The sequence below is a fragment of the Coturnix japonica genome, chromosome 2, assembly GCF_001577835.2.
Source record: "Coturnix japonica isolate 7356 chromosome 2, Coturnix japonica 2.1, whole genome shotgun sequence".
In the NCBI taxonomy this organism is placed as follows: domain Eukaryota; kingdom Metazoa; phylum Chordata; class Aves; order Galliformes; family Phasianidae; genus Coturnix; species Coturnix japonica.
The window spans coordinates 91,234,307-91,251,913 of NC_029517.1; the positions used below are offsets into that span (position 1 = coordinate 91,234,307).

At 36.0% G+C, this 17,607-nt stretch overlaps 1 protein-coding gene across 2 annotated transcripts in view; it reads right to left on the minus strand.

Moving 5' to 3' along the window:
• Positions 1-17,607, minus strand: part of SMCHD1 (structural maintenance of chromosomes flexible hinge domain containing 1) — a 62,124-nt gene that overhangs the window by 14,298 nt on the left and 30,219 nt on the right. For both annotated transcript variants that reach the window (XM_015855331.2, XM_015855333.2), the window contains exons 23-36: positions 16,909-17,048; positions 16,347-16,481; positions 15,295-15,522; positions 14,500-14,648; positions 13,402-13,490; positions 12,873-12,991; positions 11,870-12,037; positions 10,824-10,949; positions 7,558-7,637; positions 5,227-5,384; positions 4,384-4,499; positions 3,757-3,818; positions 690-777; positions 244-375 (exon numbers count right to left, since the gene is read on the minus strand). In XM_015855331.2, coding sequence (XP_015710817.2) covers positions 244-375; positions 690-777; positions 3,757-3,818; positions 4,384-4,499; positions 5,227-5,384; positions 7,558-7,637; positions 10,824-10,949; positions 11,870-12,037; positions 12,873-12,991; positions 13,402-13,490; positions 14,500-14,648; positions 15,295-15,522; positions 16,347-16,481; positions 16,909-17,048 — 1,790 coding nt within the window. The remainder of the gene's footprint in view (positions 1-243; positions 376-689; positions 778-3,756; positions 3,819-4,383; positions 4,500-5,226; positions 5,385-7,557; positions 7,638-10,823; positions 10,950-11,869; positions 12,038-12,872; positions 12,992-13,401; positions 13,491-14,499; positions 14,649-15,294; positions 15,523-16,346; positions 16,482-16,908; positions 17,049-17,607) is intronic.

Below are 17,607 nucleotides of genomic sequence, written 5' to 3' on the forward strand. Positions count from 1 at the left end.
GCATTTAGGGACATGGTTTAATGGGCATGGCAGTGATGGGTTGGTGGCTGAACTACATGATCATAAGAAACCTTTTCTAACATAAATGATTCTATAATTTAAAATAAAATAAACATTTAATGGCTATAGTATTATTTATTAATAAGTTAAAACAGAAAACAGTAGCAATGCTTTACAGCTAAAATCAACTCATTTTAGTGGTCACGTCCCCCTGATGATTATTTTGTATAGAAGTATAGTTACCATTATGCAGAGGCATAAATCCTTGACTAGTGTACGGCTAGTGACTGCTCGAACATTGGAAACTGTTGGAGTAGCTGGCAAAGGATCAGGTAACAAGCGGACTGGGTCATTAGGTACAACTTCAACTATAATCTATCAGAAAAGAAAGAGGGATAAAATAAAACAAACCAAAATGAAGTCTGATAGAATACATGGCAACTCACCTACATACAACAGTTGCTCAAAAATTACTGAAACAAATGCACATGAAATTTAGTGACAGTCTTGAAGTATACTGAGGATGATCATACAAGATAAAACAAAGCAATTCTACTAGGTTACAACTTATGAAGCTCTGCCACTCTCCCAAATTTCTGCTTAATTACAGAAATATAATTTTTTGCACAGTATCTGATGGCTCTCTATTACATGTTCTTGGCTACATGCAATTAATTAAACTTGCAAACCTGGTCACTGCTGAGAATGTTTGTCTTATCCATTGCAAAAGTAAACTGGATACTGTAAGTGCCCACTCTCTCTGGAATCACTTTATCCCTAAAGTAATAAAAAACAACAGCAAACACAAATAGAAGTTGAAGTGACAAGTAAACAGGTATGTGAGCAACTCAAATTTTGAATAGTCTTCCTAACTGTGTAGAATTCTGTTAATATATGACATATATATATCTAATACGTAATATGTTAATATGTGATACTCCTCCATAATAGCCTTCAACAAGAAGGCCACTAAAATTTCTCAAGAACTCTTCTAGAATAAGTTTTTTGGAAAGCAGGGTGAGGAAAGTTACCCCCAAGAATTTGCCTCAAGCAGTTGAAAGGACATTTGCTGTGGCCCCATTAGTTAGAAGTCTACTCTGTTTACAACAGACTCCCATAAAGCTACTAAAATGGAATGCAGAGATATTTAGATCTTCTACCACAAGTTCTCTCAAAATGCAATCATTTGGTTTGAGTTTACACAACATCTTAGTAGATGATTTCTTTTGCTATGCACAATTTGTGCGAAGTTGGGTCATCACCAATGGCCAAGGTTGAGCATATCGAAGGAGAATCCCTAACATCAGAATATGAAGAAAAGACAGATGCCTGCATTACTGCGGATAGAAACACAACTTCACCTAGCAAGGAAGGCCACATACTATCTGCATGACTGCTGCAGTTTTCCAATGAACACAATGGATAGTAGTGACTAACAAATACTTATAAACCTTTGAGGAGATGCAGACAGCTTCTAACCAAGATTCAGTCAATGATCTGAGATCCTAACTTGTGACACTCTTGATTGGCTCAGAATTGGATTCTTGCTTTCAAGACACATCTTATCTGTTTTGTCAGTAACAGCAAGCAATTTGCTTCCTCAGAATTTTTTCAAAGAAGTGGTGCAAGTTTCCCAGAAATGGCTAATCTAAAATAAATAAATAATCTCAAGGTTTTACCTATCTGCAGATTGGGGCATGGCTTTTTTATACATCATATAGAACAATCACACTTCTACTTTTCTTTCCACATTTTATTCTGGTTTAACTCTTAAAGTAGCATCTACCTTGTCGAGATGCATTAACTGCATAACTGAGTTGTAAATCATCTGCTATAGATCTTGGTGTGGCTGAACAACATCCAACCAGACATAAGCTTTAGAAAAAGAAGAAACTGCAATATCATTATAAAAACTGTGAGACTGCATTAGGTGCATCCACATTACTAATCCAGCATTAAGTAGATGATAACTATCAGTGACTGTTCCAAGGACACACACACACAAGAGAAACCAGCTGATAGAGAGTGATGCAAAATTGCGACCTTATTCTAGAGTCTTCTTTTGCTACAGCTATCAAACACAGCCTTAAAAGGCTGTGGAATCTTGAATGTCCTTGTCTTAAAGACTGACATCTTAGTAGTAATACCAAATGCCACGCCTAAATAGCTACAAATCCTGTTGAAACGTACTGCAGTTTTTTTATGCTCGTTGTAAACTCTCATGGAAGTCTTCATATACAAATAAATTACATTGGTGAACACTAGCTGAGAAGCGAGATGACTGAATAAATGAAGGTTACATCACTTGCTTTCCCAAACAGTGGGATATAATTGGCTATATATATATGTTGGCTGGATAAAACAAAGGAAATAATGGATGGTGGTAAATTTACATTGTGTATCAAGCTGGGCCAGAACATTGGATTTGAGCCTCGTCTAACCTGCTTCCCAGGAAAACAAAGTTCATCCACTGCAAGAAAGACATTGAGGCCTTGGAACGTGTTCAGAGGAGGGCTACAAAGCTAGTGAGGGGTCTGGAGCACAGGCCTTATGAGGAGAGGCTGAGGGATCTAGGATTGTTCAGCCTGGAGAAGAGGAGGCTCAGGGGAGACCTTATAGCTCTCTATAACTTCCTGAAGGGAGGTTGTAGTGAGCTGGGGGTTGGCCTCTTCTCTCATGTAATCAATGGTAGAACTAGAGGGAATGGTTTTAAGCTGCGCTGTGGGAGATTCAGGCTGAACATTAAGAAGTATTACTTCTTGGAAAGGGTAGACAGGCATTGGAATGCACTGCCCAGGGAAGTGGTGGAGTCACCGACCATGGGAGTGTTCAAGAAACGTTTGGATGTTGTATTGATGAATATGATTTAGCTGGGAAGTATTGGTAACGGTTGGACTAGATGATCTTCTAGGTCTTTTCCAACCTTGATAATTCTGTGATTCTGTGAAGTTCCTCTGTTCTTTTTATGGAAGAACCAAGATCAGCTATGCTATATACAGGTGATCCTAAAGTCTACATTCTAAAAACAGGAGGAAAGTCTAAAATCTAAAGACAACAGCCTGAAGCAGCAACCAAGACTCTATTCAACTTATTCCATAGCATACCTGCCAGACATAGATGTATAAGGAGTGTGACAACCAGATGCCAGCACATCATATACTCCAGTTCTACTGCCTGTCATCTAAGACACTATCTATGGCTGAAAAACCAAGCAGACAACAGCAAACTCGTGGTTCAGGACTAACAGCTACAGAATGTGCTATATCAGAGTTCAGTCTGTTTTGTCTAATCTGCAATTCTAAAGCAGCTGAACGTTATGCTGAAGAGAATTAAAGGTTACTACAGTTCTTGCTTTGATAGCATTTCTCATGTAATATATTACCTTAGACTCTCTTCCATCCTTTCTTCTCACATTAGAACAACTGTCAAATATATCTTGAGAAGAATACAATTCTCATATTCATCATAACATATTAATACATTTCATAGCAGTGTATTACAGATCACAGAATCACCAAGGCTGGAAAAGACCTACAAGATCATCCAGTCCAACTGTCCACCCCCCACCAATAGTCCACCCTCAAAAGAATATAACATTTCAGTGATCTTGAAAGCTCTTTCATGGCTGATAATAGCCACTCCCTCAAAAATAACACCTACACTCAAACTCCTAAATCTTTAACAAAGTTATTACCAAAAATCACATGTTTTGCACAATAAGCCGCATCAGTAATCACAAATTAAGTGTTACTATACCTGAAATAAAAGAAGCCATCTTCCTTGTCATCCTTTACTTTACTACAGCTAAACACTGTGACCTGAAAGGATACAAAAATGAATAAGTAACTTGAAAGTACTTTGCTTATCAAGTCTTTATGATTTGAATGTAGGTCCTTCCAAAAGTAATACCTCCTATTTATTTCTACTGAAACTACAACAGACATAAAGAATACAATAACACTGTTTGATATGGCCAACTCTCAGCTACAAAACATGATTTTTCAACAGTATTTTTTTGGAGCAGCCCTCATACCACTAAGAGCATACAGTAATCCAATGAGCCTACCTATAATTTAAATGCTACTTTCATATTCCTAATCCTGGGACTCTCTTTTTTGCAAACTCACAGTCTCAGCTTTTAATAAGCCCCCTACTATTATTTAGCTTCTGCGTAGTAGAAGCTTTTCCATACTTATTATATTACTATACTGCTATTTAAATAGTCTAACAACTTGTAGCACAGCAGACTGTTGAACAGTTACAACCAATCAATAATTCTTGCTAATTAAAATCTAGAAGAGGATACACTATAGGTACACTATAAAAATCTTTGTCCGGTGTTAACATTTTGATATCCATTTTGAAAATGTTTAGATGACTTACATCAGTTGATGCCCTATTTCCGCTGCCCAGTCCTTTCCACATTTTCATAGAAATACGTGCTGGATTAATATTTTTGATAATATTGTCATCTTCAGAAAGAACACTAACCATAAAATCTGCAGAACAAAAGAATATAATTATTCAGGATTATTTTTATTCAAAATTAAAATTGCTAAATTTGATGAATTTCTAGATTCTACTCTTACCTAAGGGGAAAAATACACAAAACCAACATTTCAGATGAAACCCAAGCAACAAAAAATTGAAACCACATGGAAATCAGTCTGCTCCTTGTCCTGCAACTAGATCCTGCACCAATCCTTACTTAGGGAAAAACAAGAACAAAGCACCTGCTTTATTCAATAAGCTCTTGAAAATCCACACAAAATTCAAGTCTGCCTTTCCCTGACTTATACTGCACATATTATATTTGAAAAAGATGTATTTTATGTATTAGTTACTTCTCTATTATTCTTACATCTTCAAGTACTGTAAACATAGTGATGTTTAATAAAGCACACTCTTCCATGTCGTCTGCAAGCTGAAAGTCTCTTTCAAGTTAGCTTCCATTTCCACTGTAACAATGGAAGACATGAAGAAGTATGGCAGCTGTCTTCATTCACATGCTTCTCATTTTTTTAGCTGTCTCATGAAAGCAGCCAAGTTAGTCTTCCAGTTCTTTAACTATGTGGAATGGAAGTCCTGGGTTTATTTGTGAAATTGCAAATGAGAATACTTTAACAGTGAGCAGAATTAGTATGCTAAGATCTGTTTACATTAAAAAATACTGGTAGCTAGAGACCTGAGGAAGACTGGTCTCTATCAAAGTATCCTTATACTTACCAGGAAAGGTGCCTCCAGCTGGAAAAAAAGCACTTTTGTCATATTTAACATTCAAGCGGATGGGCTTGTCAGGATCAGGAAGGACATTTAACGTAATAATAGGACACTCTAATGCAATTTTGTTGTATGAAGCTCTAAGCTGTAAAGTGTGCTCTCCCCTGAAATATAAAGAAATCATAAAAACTGTTATAAAATCTTTTTTGAAAAGATAATTACACACAGCTCAAATCTGAATCACGTACATGAAAGCATAAGAAACAAAATCTTAAGAGAATTTCAAGTTATCAGTAATAAAGTGGAGAAAAAACAGAAGTGTTAAGTTAAAATTAGAAATACATGAATGAAGTAAAATAATAAAGACACTCTTACAATAGCTTATTAAATTTGATTTTTAGTATTTCATGAGCTTGATCGTTTCATTGATCATGTTGTAAGATTGTAAGATGTTAGCATGTAACATTGTAAGATGTTAGCAACTGCAGCTGCTGTGAAAGACAGTAAGGTAGAAAGCAAGCATAACTAATTAAAATGCTGTCTAAGGAACAATCTGCTTTGATAGTTTCTAAAGAAAGAATGTGTTAAACACACAACGGGCACTGCTAGCACATAATGGCCTCACTGCTATATAATAACTGCATGCTGGCTGCACTCCCCAGCCGGTTTTGACTGTGATAAGAAGGTAGGGTGCTGCCACTGAACACACTGGTTTCTAGCAGCCACTAATATACAGATAACTAATTTATCATCCACCGAGTTCTCAGCTTTACAAACGCAGTTTGTAATATTATTATGAATGTAGGTATGAACGCAAAAATATTAATTACCATACAATACTTCAGAAGAAAAAGCACTTAATGCTAACTTCTAAGCTACCTAAAGCCAATCCGGCCTTGTAAATAAAGTTCCTATGAGCTGAGAAAGATCAACTTTTAGTATTTCTTTTCAGGATAACATTAAGTACTTTTAACAAAACACTCCACAGACCTTTCCCATAAAACCTTTCTACAGCAGGCACTTGATTAACTTATACTTCCTGGTTCCTGTCAGCCAGTAAAGAATCTTTAAATCTTTTATTGGTACCAATGATATTTTAGAATTTTTTTTTTAAATGGAAATACTGTCTAAAACTACTCAAAACTATTTTGATCTGTGTCTCATGAATGCATGCCTCTCCAGGGAAGTGGTCATAGCACTAAGTTTGCCAGAATTCAAGAAACATGTGAACAACTCTCTCAGTCATACAGTATGATTTTTGGGTGGTCCTTTGTATAGAGTTGGACTTGATGATCCTTATGGGTCATTTTCCAACCTGGGATATTCTGTGATTCTATGCCTATTAATTCCTGATCTTGAGCATTCACTAAGAAAAAGGAAACAAACTGACAAAAAAACAGCTTTCAACTTATTTTCCTAAGAAAACAAAGTTTTCTTCTTTAAGGGAAAAACAATATTTCTGTTCACTAAATGGGTTTACCATCCATTCAAAAAACCAACCAACCAACCAACAACAAAAAAAAAAACGCCAAAAAAAGAAAAGGAAAAGAAACAGAAAAATTACATTTAAACCCCAAACTGGCCATAGCTTGTGTTGAATCATGCTTAAGAAGCAAGACAAAACAGATGCAGGAAAAAAACTCTGGTGTTATCAAGCAAGCCTCAGGGATACAGGAAGAGCACAGCAGAACTGAAAGCACAAGGAGAACAAAAAAAATAATGAATTTCAAAAGTTAGACAGGACATGTGAGTGTGAAGTGGATCCAGAGAGATATGAAGATGCAACAGATACAGGACACAAACCTGCAGGAAATGAGACTTCATTATTTCTACTGCAAATAAGAAAATATTTTTGGTTTTCTTTCAGTTTTTCCTCACTAGAATTCTTCTAGACAATTCATTTAATCCTTTAAACACTGGTTAGCACCTAGAAGCGGAGTTTCAATACTCCTAAAACGTGCTCCTATTTTAAAAGCATGATGTTTAGTTCTGGTCACTCAAAGGCTGCAAACTTCAAAGGTTATAAACGACTTACACATACACTAGGTAAAGCTGGGCAATGATAAGGTGTGTCTTACCATGACAAAAAACTTAGACTTCACAAAATTGCTGCAGCAGCTTCTCAGAAGAAGAAAGAAGCCATTCATTTTTACTTAGTCAAACATTTAATTTCTTAAAGCTCACTATGTGGCTTTCCACCAGCCACCTAAATCACTAAATGTCTGACCTTATCTTTAGACACTTTCCTGATAGGTACATTATGAAATGCGCGGCTTAAATATATCTAGCAAGAGACATTTCAGAATTCAATTTTTCCACGCAGTTTTCACTACTTACCTAGGTGCATGAATACTAATAACTCCCAGGTTAGCCGTACCATTGTCATCTGTTTTATGTTGGTAGACTGAAGGAACAATCTGTCAAAAAAAATTTTTTTTTATTCTTTCAGTGACACAGTAGATCAAGTCTTAGAATAAAGTGTATATCTCATTCACCTACATACTGTCTTTCCATTTGACTAATGGTTGCTTTGAATTTATGCACCCTAAATAAGGGACAGATACACTATCACAAATATGATATTGAGATGCTTCAGAATTTTCTCTGCCAGTCTTAGAAGACATCCACTCTACCTGAACAAGGATATTTTCATTCATTAATAGCTTTAAATATTTAATAGATATTATTTAACTACTACTGATACTATCATGTCATCCATAATACATATTAATTTGTGTATGTTTTCAGATCCTAAACCTTCTACGAATTGTTAATTCCCTTTCAGTGTTTCTCCAGTCTGCGCAGAGGTTCCTGGGTAGCAAAAATTAAAGAATGATTAAACTTCAGTAAAAACAACAAAGGCATCTGTTATCTCTCTTCCCTGTTCCCCATTCTAGTCAAAATTTCAATCAAAGTAAGACTGATAGACAACTTACAAATGTTACAAGGGATGAATTATGGAACTTCACTAATATTCAGTGACAACCAAAAGATAATCTCTACACCAAAAGAAATGTAATTTAACCAAACACTAACTGTGTCACTAACTAAGTGACTTCTTGTCAGCACTGTTTTAGCATAACAACACAAATGCCTTACCCATTTCCTGTTTACCTAGTACTTTAATAAGGTTTGGCTCTAATTTCTTTGAAGTCAACAGAAATACTGCTTCTGACTTAAAGGAGTTCTGGCTGAATCTCATGGTTATAAAATAATTCCCCATTACTCACTGGTGTTCTTCAAGATGCATGTTCTGCATGCTGCCTGTCATTGCCACACTCACTCCCCTGGCACTGAAAGTGAAATCTTACGATTCACAGTACCACTAACTTGTGACTTGCAAATTAACAGCAGAGAAGCTATCACTGTAATTCCCTATGAACCAGAGAATTTGGAAACTATGGATGCCAGGATCACAGAATCAGAAAATCCATCCTCTCAGAGAAACAGGTGGTGAATTTTAGAGAATACTAACACATTCCTAACAGTATGGAGAAGCAGTTTCTTCTGAAAATGGGCATGTATGCTGTCTTAGCCTTATCTAAGAAATACCCTGTCAGAGTATCAGAAGAATCTCAGATAGTAGCTTTAAAGTTTAGAGGACAGCATAGGAAGTCATGGACACACTCTGAGTTCTTGTGCAATGAATTCCTCTCTAAAGAGGGAAATCAATTTTTTTTACATTGATGACATAACAAAACAAAATCACGCAAAAGTTTGTCATTGAACAGTATTTGGCATTAAATTGTCTTCCTTTTGCTATTTCAGCATAAACTTTGGAAGACTTAAGTGTCTAGTCGTACGCCGCAAAAACAGAATACTTGGCACAGGTGAAGTGGGCAATCCTCTTGCAAAATTGTTTTCTTTCCTAAATCTCACATCAGTAATATACATGAATGAAAGTACAAAGGAAAAAAATAAAATAAAGTGAGAGTTCATTGTTAATGGATCAGTTACGGAAGCATGAATTTATCCTACCATGTCATCGCAGAAGGGCAATGGCAAAAAATGTATATCTCATGATTCAAATGGAAGGTAGCACTGTAAATACAGTTTGATTTTCTAGAAACACTAAGAAAATTGTCAGTTGTTTTATACACTCTTCTGAAGACTGTCCGCAGTTTAGCAAAACCATTTTGTATTTGACATTACTGTACATCACAGTGCTTTGTGCACTTCCACTACTGGACTGCACATAGTAGTTCAGAGATTTTACTGCTGAGCCACACTCATTTAGTTTTGTACCCAGAGCACAGAGAATGGAGTACCAAAGATGCATGCTGCAACCACAGATTTCCAGGTCTAGGAGACTTAGAGGACAAGTCATGAAATGTAAGAGGACAGTTTATCTGAGAATGTCAGCTCCCAGAAACTTATCACAACCTCTGGGAGACTGTGCATACACACCATCTGAAATGCCAAGGCAAGACAGTTCTCTTACAGTCTACTATAAGGCACCTGCTTTAGCAGTGGCATTGGATTTTATGATTCCTAGAGGTCTCTTCCAACCTCTACGATTATCTGGCTCTCTAAAGACATTCTCCAAGATAATCATGAACACTGATTTGATGTCTGTACAGCAAACATGCAGCTAGTTGCTTCACTGATGTTTAACGGTATCATTCAGAAATCATTCCACTGTTTTTGGACTCAAGGAATATGGATGGAGGGCATGCAGACTTCCTAAAGGCCTGTCACTATTCTTCCTTGGAAGAAGGCATAATGTTTGAAAATACAGCATATCACCACAAAGCCTCTTTGATTAGGCACCACAATCACCGTGTGTTACTGCCAAGTTTGTATGTCCTCTCAAGAACAATGCAATCAGAAGCTTCACAGAGCCACAGCTGCCTTCATAAACACACTAGCATGGGTAAGCTAAAAAAATTCTGAACTATGAGCCAAGCTTCTACGTTAAGAGACAGAATAAAAACCTTCAAGATGTAAAGAAGAGGCTGAACTGGGGAAAATGTTAATGAGTTACGATTTCTATCAAACTCATTTCTTGGTATAGACCAATATGTATGCCATCTGATGCTGACAGAAAGGGGAGAAACTGCTTAATTCTGGGTTAGATACTGCACTCTCACTGTTTTAAATTGGTTTTATACTGCCAGTGCTCTTCTCACAGATAACCAAGCGAGAAGAAGACCCACCGATTAGATTATGCACAGACCACCAGTCATACATTCAGGAACCACAATCAAAAGAACCACCAGACAAAAACGATTTTGTTGCCACTTTGGAAGATGTCATGATTGTTATTCAGTAAGTCACCTCAGATAAAGTGGTGGATGCACACAGAATTTGCAGAATGGTTGAGCAGAAGATTAAGAACTAATTACACCTGGATACCAGATTACAGGAATTCTATTACGTTTGTGATTGTTATGATAAAAGGGAGCTGAGGAATCAGTTCTGGAAGCTGTTTACATTATTCACAGAAATCAGTATCAAGTGAGATGAATTATTCTTTTGCATCCTTACAATATGTGCATGCTTTTTTTTTTTCTTAAAAATACCTTAACAATGAAGAAGAAATAGTAGATAACACCCATCTGTGCTATGTGAGCAAAACTTCACCAAGTAAGACCTATGCTTACCTTCAGGTTGCTACTCTTTATAAGGCTGATTTTGACATTAGGTTCAGGAGATGGATTTCCCCACTGATCACACAGTTGAACAACAAGGGGCTTCAGCAGTTCTCTGCCATTAATCACTGCAACAGGCTGGAAGATACACAATGGCATTATTCTATTGTTTCAGATATATTAGACATTTATTGTGTATCAAGAACACCCAAAACAATAGTGTGCGCCTTTTCCATACTCTTTGACTCCTATAACAGATAGGTGACGTCAGAATTGTAGAACTTCTCGGAGGCATTTCTAGAGTTCTCCCCTTTGTATTCTTGTCATTATAAGACGCATATCTTGACTGCATTTAACATGTGGCTCATGTCAACAAACTCAAAGGAAAGCCAAGATTCTGAAGAAGCTTATGCACACTTTCCTAATTCCTACAGAAGGAGCAAGTGACCTACAACCTTTTGTTTTTTGATAGATTTTGACAGCTTTTTAGAGAGTAAAAATAGTTAGGACATTCACTTTGGTTTTCCTACGGTAGTTTCCTTCTCCATTTTCCCAACAATTCAACCCTTGTACCTGCTTCTGCTCATCTACCTCCTGTTGCAACTTAGCATTGATACTTGAAAAAACAAGCAAATAAAGGGTAGTTAAAAAAATCCCCATCTGATAAAGTACAATACTCCACTTTCTGACTGTAAGTGATTTAAAAAATTCTAAGTAAATTCAAAGTTGTTGTACTTTTAAAATATACTTCTAAAAGTTGAAGTGCTTAGCTATTTTATGAAAAATCCTTCACATTTACTGCCCCATTTGAAACTTATCCTTTTACAAATGGCTTGCAAAATAATTAATTTTGCTCGTGTTATAAGGTCCTGAACAAAATAAAAAAGTATCTCTCAAGCTGTCATATTCTGACAGTTTTCAGAAGTATCATATTAAGAAGTTAGTTTTTTCATCTTTGCATCCTGTACTCCAAAAGCTATGCAAATAAAAGACTTGCTGATTAGTCACCTCTTCCCATCTCCCCCCACTCCTGCCCGACCAGGACAAAACTGATTTACCTTTTCTAACTCTGGCCAATCCATAATTTGTAATTTAGCAGGTGATCCCGGAGTTAAATTTACTCGGAGAAAATCAGAAAATTCGCGCCAAGCAAAGCACAGTTCCTTGCTTCCAAGTGCACACGGTTTAAATCGAATGCCTTTGACTCTCATTGTTGATGTACTTTCCTATTGAGAAATAAAATTTTAACAAGAATAGAAAAAGATAAGTGTATTTTTTCATTCTTTTTACTACTGTATTTTAACATTTACGCATACTAGACGTTATTTACTATTCCTAACTAAAAATCAGTTATATTAAAAATTAAATTAAATACAAATTCCACTCTAATTTAAGTGGACTTCTTGAGTAAGAAATGATCATTTTCAAACTCAAGCATTTCTCAGGGACCTGCTTTCCAATGCAAAAATTATGCATAATTTAGTTATGTTTAGCATTTTAAAAGTACAGGGCGCATTTCAAATCCAGCTGTGGCAGAAAATATCATTAATTCTTTAAAGGATTGTAAAATCAATTAAGATACCATTCACAAAGCAAAACAAAACAAAAATACCAAACAACAAAACACCTTGGGGGTGTTCAAAGAAAGACTAGATGCTGTGTTGAGGGACATGGTTTAGTGAAAGCTATTGGTAATAGGTGAACGGTTGGACTGGATGATCTTTTAGGTCTTTCCCAACCTTGGTGATTCTATGATTCTACAAAACCCACACAACCACCAACAAAAGAGAAGTTACAAAGAAGAAAAGGTAAGGAAAAATGGACTGGAAACAAATGACATGACTGTCATGTTGTACAGCTGCAAGAGTGATAAGATTTTTAACAGATGCCACTATTCCTTAGAATGGGTTCATAAGAATTTAATATTATATTTTAATGCTTGCCACCTAGCACTTGATTTCACTATCTTTACACAATTTCAGTTTAATTCTAACAGAAAGAATGAAGAGAGATTACCTCACATAGGCCATATGGAAATAAATTACATAGTATCTTATTTACCTGCCAGGTTATTTGCAAATTTGATTTATCAAGTCCAGGCCCCGCAACTCCTAGGTAACTTATACACGCAGATGTCACTGTTTGAACCTGATTTCCATACTGATCTGTTATCATTACATCTGTTAGAAAGAACATAATTTACTATGAGTAAGATGCATGCTTTGGCAGCTGCTTTAATGCAAATGTACATTATATATCCACAATACATAAACAATTAGATGAGTATCATAGACTCTCAGAATGACTGAGGTGCGCAGGGCCCTCTGGCCCATGCTTTTTAGTAGGCCCACACAGAGCAGGGTACCCAGGCCGTCACATCAAAGTTCGATGCAGAAAAATATATGTACCTACTTATAGTACACAAATATTTATGCTTCCCACTTTCTTTTTGAGCAAGATTGCTTTTCACTATAAAGTTAAAAAAATTCATTAAATTGAAAGTTAATTTTTAGCCTTTTAAGCTAGTTTGTTCTATGCGCTTACATAGAAACGTATTTTACAATATAGTGAAGAATATGTAAGTACTCACCAATTTCACCCTGTAGATCTTCCCCCAACTGTAGTGTGTTTGATCCTTCTAATTTGCACTTAATGTGCTTGGGTTCATCAGGAAGTGGCCTAAGTTAGCACAAGAAAATGTACTTAAAATCATTTTCATTAAGCTAATCACATGAAAACTCAGAACAAAGAATGCAGCAGTAACCACCCACTTGCGACTGGAGGACTTTTTTTGGTTTTGTTTTTCGAATTTACCATTCCATGTATTAGAGGACCATATCTGATGTGCATGAAGTTTACATAGCAGCTTTTACCTCAAGTTTATCAGGTGCAGACTACCAGACATGACCCCCAGTTAATTTATGCAACAACAACAGAATAAGCCCTAAAAGAGTTCCCTAATCTGAAACTGCCTTCCAAAGACAAGCAAAAATGTGTATGAAAATTAAAAAATCCACTACTCTACTTCCTTTCAAGAAAAGTATCAAATCAGACTGCTTTTCTGCTCATCGTATAAGAAAACCAAACGTACTACTTTAATCAAACTTCATCTGCCTTTAAAAGTGGAGCATCACAAATGGCAGTAAATAAAGCTTTAAGCTCCAAATACTTAAAGAATCAAATCCATCTCAGCAAATGTTATACCGTAAGCAAAGCTAGTTGCTAAGACTCAATAAGGGATAAACAGGCAATTTTGAAGTTCAACTTACAATTTAATGCTTTTTACAAAGGTACCAGATACAGGTATCCTCTGTTAGGCTAGGTAAATCTTTATAAACAAAACAGCAGTGGTAACAATGCACTCTACAGCGATATTTCACTTTACTTAACAGTGACATGACTCTAAAATAAGAGTAAAAATCCTGTAAGCTAACACTTGATGACAACTTTGCAAAGACAACAATAATTTCCTTCAGTATAAATGCATGTACTTTAAAACGTGATCAGGACTAGGCATAAATAGATTGCAGTGGAATCTTTCACACAGTTAATACCCTCATTTGTAAATATTTTTGCTCTAACATTCTTCTGATATAAAATTTAATTATTTCAGCTTCCACAGAAAAACTTAGATCTATAATCCTTCCCTGACAAAATAATTCACAAAATGTATTTAAAACATACAAACCTGATTGTGAATGCACTCTCCAAAGACACGTGATCATCAAGATAACTTATTAGACAGTAGCGTACATCTTTCACTGATGTTGGTACTTTCACATCAGGTAACAATCCTTGCATCAACTGTTCTTTGTTAATTTTGGGTGTCCAGTTAACCTAAAATTAAAATTGTTTAAATTAATCAGAAATTAAATTATTAACAAGCAGCAAAATATTACATCTGAAGTCATTCTAAACATGCTGAAGCAAAATACAGGTAATACCTTTCAAAAGGTAAGTCACAGCTCTCTGCCCAAATCCGCATATTACTCTTAATATAAAGTAAGCCTCTCTCACTGCACCTTCCTGAGTAAAGAAATATCTGATTCAGAAAAACCTTACCAAGAAGTCACATATGTGGTAGAGCTCTATCTTTATAGATAGATTAGGCTCTGTGTACGTACACAGACAGAGAAACAAAATCTTCATGAAAAGATATGTTTATTCAGCATTTCTAAAGCTGGGAAAACCTCAGATCAGAATGTTAGAATTTTATTACCGTGTTTAGATGGAGAGCTGGAAATCGCTTTTTTCCATAATGCTATCCCACAGCATTATTTTGCACTTCATTGAATGTCTTCATCTCATTAACTAAATAATATTAATAACATGACTTTTTTCATCAGTTCACTATGCAGATATTAAAGTTTACAATAACACAGTCTTGAGGACTATTATTTGGAATGACAGTCTGATGTCCATGGATTTTAGAGAAGCACTGGATAATTCTCCCATTACATACTATTTCTTCAAAAATACTTGCCTTAATTTTTTCTGCCATAGCTGGAGTTATGTGTATCTCCCTTTCTCCTTCATCATACATTTGGAATAGAAGGTTGTGCATGATATCTCCAGCAACCCAGTTGATTTCATCCTGATGTTTAATTTGAATAGCATTTTGTCCATTCATACTCAAGACCTGCAGCCTTGCAACGCGACTGCTTGGAAGAAGTTTAATCATCTTTTCCACTGGCAGCACATCTTTACAACTCTAAACATGGGAAGGAAGGGAAAAAGAAAAAGACATTATAAAGACATCAAATATATATAAATATTGCTCCATAAGTCAATGGCACTACTCTAGATTATAAAGTATGAATAGTTGTCCAAATACAAAGTTAGCCTAACTTGTCAAAAGCAAATAAAAAGGGTATGTCAGAATGCCTACATATGTTTAATAGCAACTGGAACCGATGGTACTTAGAAAGTATTTTGTATATTATTCAGTATTTTTGGAACAATTTTCAAAATAATTATTTAAGACGAATCCAAAATAACCTGCCACGTACATTATCTTGCCCCACAGTTATTTGTTTACACCTTTTTCAAGCTAAAATGCTTATTTTCTTCAGCTTTGTGTCCCTCCTGATTACCAGAAAGCTTGAAAGTTCAATAACGTAAAAAAACCCGCCCAAGCCAACAAACTATAAGACTGAAATATTCATTTCTAACCTCCAGAAAAATTATATTCTCGAGACGGTTCTTCTCTATGGTTTGGGGAACATTTTATCATGCCTATTCTGGCTCTAAATGTTCATGCAACAAAGTTAATTTCACAGAAGGAACAAGTGAGTAAAAAGGGAATGTAAATTCACAGAAATAATGCTTATTTCTGAAATACTAAATGTGAGAGGTAGAGAAAAAATGGAGTTTCTTTGCCTCTTTATGGTTTCCTGGAGATAAAAAAAGGACAGATGTGATTCTTGGGCTCATGGAATTCAAACTGGGAATTTTAGGGGCTTAGTTGGTTTACGAGCAAGACAGTACTTAAAATACTTCCCAGACTTTTGCTCTAACATCCCAATCAATACTTACAGGTATTTCAATCCTTGCTTTGAGCATCTGGTCTTTCTTTATATTCTGTACATGTATGACTGGACCAGTTAAAATGTTTGTTCCAGCATTACTGCAGTCCACAGAATATACAGGTAGGTTTGGAGCACCTGAAAACTATTTAAAACATACAATTAAACTTCAAGTTTCTTCTGCAGAACTAGAAGGATTATTCCAGAAATGATTATTTGTGCAACTCCAGTTGCCAGATATGATTATTTACAGATGTATTTTTTTTATTTCATAAAATCCCAAAAATTTATTTAAAAAAGAAAGTGTTATTTTTTTTTTCCAGGTGATAAAAGATGTGTGAGATAAAGGAATAAAAGAATAATTTACTATCTATACCACTCCTTTATAATTCACACATACACAATAGCCTCTTTATCCATTAAGGCAATAAGTTCCACTTAGTTGAAAAAGTTGATAATTTTTCTAAAAAGAAAAAACACAAAACACCTAAGTGTCATGGTTAAAAATAGGCTCTTTTCCTAGTCCTTTTAAAGTATCAAATCTTTATGAAATATTATAAAATGCAATTTACCTTGCAATGAACTATCAGTTTTGGCTGTGCTGTTATATTGCCTGATTCATCCAATACTTCGACCTGAAAGGGGAAAGCTGTACCATTTTCAATCTTAAGAATTTCTGAATCTGGTTTTACTTTCAACTGATGTGGAGGGCCTGTAAAAAGAACAATTGTAGAACAGTGGTTATGTTTTAGATAACCCACTAGACTCAATTTTTTCTATCTTGAATAGCATTTTAAATCCAAGAAACCAAGATACCTATGGTAACAAACACTTCAGCCTAACTCAGATGTACCAGTGACACGGAGTTCTCTCTAGAGCTCACTCCGGGACAGTGGGCACAAACCCGGGGCAGCAGGAACAAAAGCTCCCCCCCCTTTTTCTCTCACGGCACGGTAGTGGCCCGGCCCGGCCACGTGCGTTTCGGAAGAGGGGAAGGGAGATTGCGATTAGGTCTAACAAAAAATGAGGGAGAAAAAAGGTGATCTGAGAACGAACGGCAGTTTAATAACCCAATAATGCTAAACAACAACAAGAGAGTTTCAACAAAGAGAATACCAAGTCCCCAATCTCACCGATGGAGCTGTGGAAGGCAGGAAGCTCTGACCACGTTGTCTCCTCGCAGGGAGCCGGGCCAGCAACCCCGTCCCCTTCCTCACTTCCCTTCCGGTGCCCCTCCCCACATGAACATTTGAGGCAGTTCACAGAAAAAA